The sequence below is a fragment of the Orycteropus afer genome, unplaced genomic scaffold, assembly GCF_000298275.1.
Source record: "Orycteropus afer afer isolate SDZICR_OR568_19922 unplaced genomic scaffold, OryAfe1.0 scaffold00013, whole genome shotgun sequence".
Classification (NCBI taxonomy): domain Eukaryota; kingdom Metazoa; phylum Chordata; class Mammalia; order Tubulidentata; family Orycteropodidae; genus Orycteropus; species Orycteropus afer.
In genome coordinates, this window is record NW_006921600.1 from 20,453,802 (window position 1) to 20,461,851 (window position 8,050).

Here is an 8,050-nt window from a genome sequence, read left to right on the forward strand (position 1 = left end):
AGGAGATCCTGGATAGAGAGGGAAAACAATTTGGAACAAAACTCAAAATCATTTGGAGAAAAAAAAGGGGGACTAGGTTTGCTGGTCTGATAGAGCCTGGTGGAACCACTGACACTATGGCCCCGAGCTGCTCTTCTGGTCTGGAATTGAACCCACACCTGTGGCTTTCAGACAAGCAAAAGACAGGCATATGAGTTGAACATTTACCTCAGGTAGATACATTCCTTGGAGAGAACAATCATGGGAGAAAGAAGGGCTATTTATGCACAGGGAGACAGCTCAGGGGGCAGGAGTGCATGGAGGGATGGACACAGGAAGAGGTAACTGTCAGGAGGAAGTGGGAGGTGAGCTGTTGCATTGTGCTAACTTGTAGTCAATATCATGAGACAAAGCATATGGGAACTGCTGCATGGAAAGTGAATTTGCTGTGTAAATTTTCACCCAAATCACAATTAAAAAAAAAAAAAAAACACCTTTCCCTACAAATGAATTAAGGGTTTGTTTATTTGTTGTTTTATTGCTTAATTGTTTAATCCATGAATTCAACATATGAAAATTGTAACTCATATTCCAACATATTATTTCCAAAAATTTTAAAATACACACTTTCTCAACTTTAAACAAAACTTTTAAAGCAATAAGAGAACTGTGTATGTGTATCTGTACACACACACATACACACACACTTATATATATTGTATGAATTCAGGGAAGAGAAGATAGAAATTGTGAAATAAATAGAAAAAAGGATAAAACTATTTGGGAAAAGAAGACAAAGACGATAAAATAAAATACTAAAATTTGAAAAATACTTTACTAAAGAGAAACAGAAAGTAAAAATTAGAAAATTGGACATAATAAAATAAACAACAAAAAAGTGAACCTTTCTAAATATCCTAAATATATATACTTATAGTTTCTATTTTAAACATATATGTTTAAGAAGAGATAGATATATTAAGCTATAAAACAAAACAAAAAAAAAACCTCACTGCCATCGAGTTAGATCTGACTCATAGTGACCCTTTCTTGGGTTTCCGAGGCAGTGTCACTACGGAAGTAGATTGTCCAAACTTCCTTCTGAGGAGTGGCTGGTGGGTTTGAACTACCAGCCTTCTGGTGAGCAGTCAAATGCCTTAGGCATTATGGCACCAGAGCTCCTCATATATAGATATAGCAAATATAAAATATAACAAACCAAGTCTAGAGATATCACTCATATCAATAAATGTAATTGGACTTAAGTATCCTATTGAAAGAAAAGAATTTTTAATTGGAACATAATTCAACTCTATCTTGTACAGAGGAGACAAATCTAAAAGTATTTCAGACAGATTAAAAATAAAAAGAAGGGCAAAGTTATATCAATTACATGCAAGCAAAAAGAAAAGCAAGGATGATGATTTTAATATCCTATAAACTGGACTTCAGAATCAAGAGTATTAAATTAGAAAAAAAAATGATCACTTCATTATATTAAACCTTTGATTTGCAATGAAGATCTATGAATCTCTATGTACCAAATAATGTAGCAGCAATTTTAACAATACACAGGAGAGAAGAAAAATAGTATTAATAATATTATTAATAAAATTTATTTTATTATGCTTAAAATAATTATTAAATTATTAATTTAATTATATTTCTAGCTCTAAGACATGTAAAGAGAAATATAATTAAAAATTCAGAAGAGCTAATCAATAAATTTGATATGATGTACATATATCAAACTCTGTATACTGATAATAAAGAGTATAACTTTGTCCAAATGCTCCAAAAGTTTCTATATTCCAAAGGGAATATTCATGAAAATTAACATGAACATTCATTGATAAATTCTAAAAAGCATAAATAACACAAATAAAATTCTTAGTGGGTCTAGAAGTTTTAGTTCCCAGTGAAGCAATGTTTCCACCATGAGATAGAGCAATAGTTCCATTAAACTAGGGTTGCCAGGTTTAGCAAATAAAAATACAGGAGCATAAGTGTGTCCCAACTGTTTCATAGGACATACTTATACTGAAATTATTTGCTGTTTATCTGAAATTTAAATTTAACTGAAAGTTCTATATTTTATATGGCAAACCTATGGGACATTTCTGCTCTGTCATATAGCGTTGCTATGAGTCAGAATTAAATTGATGGCACACAAGAACAACAATCCTAAATTAAAGTTGAAGTCGAGGCTGCAACTTCCTGTCAACTTTGGGCCCTCATAAAAGTGAATCAGCAGGCAAAGAAGGGAGTTCCCCTAATACCTGGGGTGTTTAATCCTGATTATCAACGATTACAACTCAATAGAGACAAGACTACTAATGGCTCAGACTCTTCAGGAAAGAAAGTTTGGCTGACCCCTTCAGGCAAGGAATCACAATAAGATGAAGTGCTTACTATGGACAAAGCAAATACGGAATGAATAATAGAAGTAGGAGTTATAAATATCAACCATAACCACATGACCAGTTGCAGAAATAAGAACCATACTAGTTAGGAATGTTTATTTCTTATTTTTATATGAATAGATTTAGTAGAATTTTTTCTTCTTTTTTTGCCTTATTTATTCCCCTACCATCTAATATAAAGAGTATTAATAACAGTTAATGTTTATCTCATTATTTCAGTTATCAGATATCAAAGACGACCTATGAATCAGTTCAAAGAAGGTCCTCTTCTGGGGAGAGAGTTAACGTGTTTCCTACTGTATGAAGAATAGTTTCATTTTGTAAGATGGGAACATAATTTTGCTATTGTCTGTATTTGGAAGCTAAGATAAGTATAGTTAAAACAAGTGCATATGAATACTGAACTGACAAGAGGTGGACTGTGATGGATTTGTAGTGTGCCAATTTAGCTGAACTGGAACTATCCTTCTCAGAATTCTCTTCCATGAAAAATGCCAATTTAGTGTGGCCCACAAGAGAAGGTGGAAGTAAATTCGTTGCCATATTGTTTATGTGCTTGGAAGATCAGAGAAGGGCACAAGATACAATTATAGGTCACATAAGCTGTTGCTTCTCTGCTCCGGCACCCTGTTGGCATAGGGTGGCAGGCAGGCCCACAGCAACCCCAGCTCCTGGAAGATCTTCTCTTTCACTTACTCCAATCTGATGCAGGTGCATTAGCACTGTGATGAAGAACAACAACTTCTCCTCAGGACAACACTATATTTCAAGGTGAAGGCTTAGAGACAGTAATAGAACAATACAAATTTCAGCCAATATTCATCCTTGCAAGTTCCAGTTTTTCCTTGCATCACCCACTTAAGGTCCACCTTCCCTTCTTGACTGCCTGTCCTGCTCACTCCACAGCACCAGACTGAAAGGAGTAGCCTCTCTTACACAGCTCCCATGCCAGCTCCCACAACTGTATTAAGTCAGATTCCTATAATAAACCCCTTCTTACATATATCTGAGTGGTCTGTTTTCTCCGAGTGGCTCCTGAATGATATAATTAACTAACATAAAGAGACAAGGAGAAAACTATACATATTGGGAAGTAGGAGGCAAAACAAATCACTATTTTCAGATGATATTGCAAAACTGGTACTCTCAAGATAATTTGATAGGAGGACTTATATAGTGAGATTTAATTTTAGCCTCATAAACTGGCAAAAATGCAAAAGTTTGACAATGCACTCTGTGGGAGAACTTATGGAAAGGCCAATATTTGTGCACTCTGTAAAACTACATAAGACCTAGGGAGGGCAATTTGGCAATGTATTTCAAAATTTCAAATATCAGTACTCATTGACCCACAAATCCCACTCCTGGGAATTTACAGATATAACTGTATATGCACAAAATTACACAATTGAAAATACCCAACAATCCAAAAAAGGGGATTGCTAAACCATGGAACATCTAAACCCTTTGTCACTGAGTCAATTCCAACTCATAGTGATCCTATAGGATAGAGTAAAACTGCCACATATGGTTTCCAAGGCTATATTCTTATGGAAGCTGATTGCCTCATCTTTCTACCTTTCAGTTAGCAGCCAAGCACTTAACCACTGCGTCACCAGGGCTCCTTAAGACACATCCTGTTGTTGTTGTTGTTTGCCATTGAGTTGGCCCCGACTCATAGCAACCCCTCCTTGGGTTTCCGAGGCAGTATCACTACGGAAGTAGGAATGCCCAACCTTCCTTCTGAGGAGTGGCTGGTGGGTTTGAACCGCCAGCCTTCTGGTTAGCAGTCAAGTGCCTTAGCCACTATGCTACCAGAGCTCCTTAAGACACATCTACTTATCAATATGTATCGGAGATCTTTCCATGTTTGTGCATTGAGATTGCTTATTCATTTTCTTTCATAATTCCATAGAATATTAAGACACATCTACGTAATAATATTCTATGGAATTATGAAAGAAAATGAATAAGCAATCTCAATGCACAAACATGGAAAGATCTCCAATACATATTGATAAGTAAAAAATAAGGCAAGATACAAAATCAGATTTGTTATTGGAAAGGGGGAAAATTTAAAAATACTTATTTATATAAAACCCAAAACCAAACTCACTGCCACTGAGTCAGTCCTGACTCATAGTGAGCCCCCCCTTGGGTTTCCAAGTTGGTATCTCTACTGAGGTAGATTGCCCAATCTTCCATAAGGAAGCACTAAAAAATACACTTTAAAAAAAAAAAAAAAAGTAGATCTCTGAGAACAGGAAGAAATGGAGTGGATGAGTAAGAGGGTGGAAGTGAAAATTCTCTTATGTATACCTGTTAAAATTTTGAAAATCTAACTGCATTAACTATTTTTTAAATTATTTTAAAATAAAAATATTATTTCTAGATTGCCTCATACTCACCCTTCTAAACAGCTGAATTCTATTTGTGATCCAAAATACAAATCTGTCTTAATTTCCACTTGCCCATTAAGTAAATCTCCTGGGTTTCTGCATCGTTTCTCTGGGAGAAACAAAAATTGAAATGATGATTAGTGATTCCAAGCACTCACAGACATGGCATTAGAAAGTAAGTATAACTGTCTAGCTTCAACTTCTGTTTCCAGAAAGACCCAGGCATTCAAATTCAAAGTTATTTCTACAAGTTTTGTCCTGACTTAGAATTGTATTTTGAAGGGAAAATGAATACAAAATTTAATCTCTTTTTGGGGGGTACATTTTACCAAGAGAGAAAAAAATGGACTCCAATCCAGCTGTTTAGTTAGATCGGAGTCCCTGGGTAGTGAAAGCTCTTAAGCACTTGAGTACTAGCCGAAAGGTTGGTGTTGGAACTCACCCAGAAGACAGGCCTGGCAATCTGCTTCCAAAAGGTCACGATTTTGAAAGTGCTATGGAGTAGCTCCACTCTGCACACAGGGGATTGCTATGAGTCAGAAATGACTTGACACAACTAACAGTGACAACAACAAAGGAGCTATGGTCTAGGATTTGACATATTGTCCAGGAAGCATTGCTCTACTCTGTCTGCTGCATATACTTCAAATTCAGGTCATTCAAAACTGCAATGTCCGTGGTCACAAATGGAACAAAAAAGAGAAGGTGGAGATTGTACACCTTTTCTATCGGAAAAACATCTCAGAATGCATTCCCAACGACCAATGTGATGCATCATAGCATCTCCTTCCAAACACGGCCAACAATGTGGGTGAAATTCCTTTTGGAAGATGCAGCCCACATTTTAGCCACATAGTTTCATTATTTTTTTTTGTAAAGTGAATCTGGCTTTCAATATCTTAAAATAGACTTCGTAATTCAATTCTTGAAAGAAGGGTTTGGTGAATGATTTTGTAAGCAATATACTAGTATTTCAGTGTAACTGACTAACTCTTAATTTTTCTGTTTTGTTTTGTTTTTCAAAGAGCGGCACACATGTGAGCGTGCACTGAGAACAATAACCGACAAACTGAATGGTTTCTTAGTGACCAGAGATTCTCATTTGCATTCAGGAAGACATTTAGTTCCTGAGACAACTTTCTGTAGAAGGAGAAAGTACAAATGAGAAAAATAAATGTTGATACTTACTGATACAGAAGGTATGGTATTTCCATGAGCCATCCTGTGTACAGGTAAGAAACAGATTTGAACTGCTTTTACTATAGCCAGGGCGGCAGGTGTATCTCAGTTTAGTTCCAACTTTGAAGCTTGTCTCATTCACCTCACTTATTGGAGAAGCAAAGAATAAATTGTCTGGTGGATCACAATCGCCTGGACACCAAAATGACAAGGAACACCAAAAGTTATAGCTTCAAATACATTATCTCAATATTTCAGTAGTAGAATTCCTACAGCAGCAACCATGCTTTTCTCTTGTCACAACCCCTATTATCCCCACTGTTTGATGACCCCAGTTAGTGGTCAGTAATACCTATTTATTGATAAATGATAATGACAATGGTAATTATGAATGATAATGACAACAAGCAGAAATTTTTCCTCTCTTTTCTATTATACATGAGATAATTTATCTGAGAGCAATGACAGACATGGATTTTATCATCCTGTAAGATTTCCTGTATCTGCCGACTAAGATACATCCATGCAATGCCAGAGGACACTACAATTTGCCTCAGCCACAAAATATGGTTTGATTAATAATAACAATACTACATAACATTGGTTGCCTCAGGGAAGGGAATTAGAGAGACAGATAATAATGACATTTTTAATTCATACCTTTTTGTACCTTCTGGATTTTGAATGATATGGAGAAGGAAGAATTGAGCCCTTGAAACATGAAGATCTTAATTCTGCTACACTTGCAAGAATTAAATACAGAACTGATTTACCTTTTAGGAGCCCCAGCAGACATATAGACCTCACCTGGATAAACACACAACAATGAATGTTGTTTGCAGTCACTGAGGCTGGTAGATAATACAGATTTGTTTCAAGTTATGGTTGGGACTCAAATTGTTTCCGAGGTGGTATCTTCCTTCCAAGGAGTGGCTGGTGAGTTTGAACTGACAGTTTTCTGGTTAGCAGTCAAATACCTTAGGCACTACATCACCAGAGCTCCCAGGAGATAACACAGATTTGTTTCAAGTCATGGTTGGGAGTCAAATTGTTTTGGAAATTCCTGGAGAAGAAGTTCTAGGAAGTCGTGTCTAAAAAACTTCCTTTTCTGTGTGTAAAGCAAATTCCCCTGAATTCTAGCTTGTCAAATAAACCCTTTGTTGCTGTAGCTGGATTTCTGCTAGAAGCTTAGTCATCTCTTTATTAGTCCTAAAAGTGAGGGTGTGGATGATCTTGATTGATTGTTGCCAATCTGAACTTGTTCTTCATTACTCACCAAGAACAGCAGCTAAGAGAGCAGCGATCAAGGTCATTTGGAACAGAGTTGTATTATAGATATTCCACAGCCCAGAGAAGGGCCAGACTGCCATTTTTCCCGTTCTATGAAGGGTCCGATTTGGGGCTCTTGGGGGGTGCATGACCTGAGGCATCTTCAATATTTTTCTGCTGAGAGAACTCAATTTAATAATTAGTCATTGAATTTCTATTTTTTATAAAGCACTAGGATAAGTACTATGGGAAATTATAGCCTAAGTGGAAGACAAGACATGTACACAAATGTTACAAAACAATGCATCAAGAGTTGGCTGCTGCAGCAGATCTCAGCTCAGAAAGAGATCAATTCCTAGTGGAGAAGTGGGAGTGGGCTTTACAGAGGAGGCTGCATCGGAGTTAGGTATTGCTGTAAAAGAAAATGAATTCAGGGCACGTTGGGGGAACAATAGATAGATAATACTTCAAATTGGTTGCAAAGTAAAGTGTCTGTGATGAAGAGATGATAGTTAAGGAGGGGACAGTTTATAGCTATGTCTAAATGTCTAAATGAAGGCCAAATTTAGGAATTAATACTTTATACTGTAGAGAATCAAGAGTCATTGCTTTTTAATTTTGGTTTTTATTTGTTTTTTAGCCTAGAGAGTGACACAATTACTGTGCTTTAAGAATACTGCTTTGGGGGGACATCAAGCTCAATTGGCATAACATACTATACAAAACATTGTTCCACCTACTACTTTGGTGAGTAGCGACTGGGACCTTAAAAGCTAGGAAGCTGCCATCTAGATGCAACAA

General features: G+C 36.4%; 1 protein-coding gene across 1 annotated transcript in view; it reads right to left on the reverse strand.

Moving 5' to 3' along the window:
* C4BPA (complement component 4 binding protein alpha) overlaps positions 1-7,398 on the reverse strand; it is a 30,014-nt gene extending 22,616 nt beyond the window's left edge. Inside the window, exons 1-3 of the mRNA XM_007953827.1 lie at positions 7,257-7,398; positions 5,990-6,172; positions 4,811-4,910 (exon numbers count right to left, since the gene is read on the reverse strand). Coding sequence (XP_007952018.1) covers positions 4,811-4,910; positions 5,990-6,172; positions 7,257-7,398 — 425 coding nt within the window. The remainder of the gene's footprint in view (positions 1-4,810; positions 4,911-5,989; positions 6,173-7,256) is intronic.
* Positions 7,399-8,050: the final 652 nt, after the last annotated feature.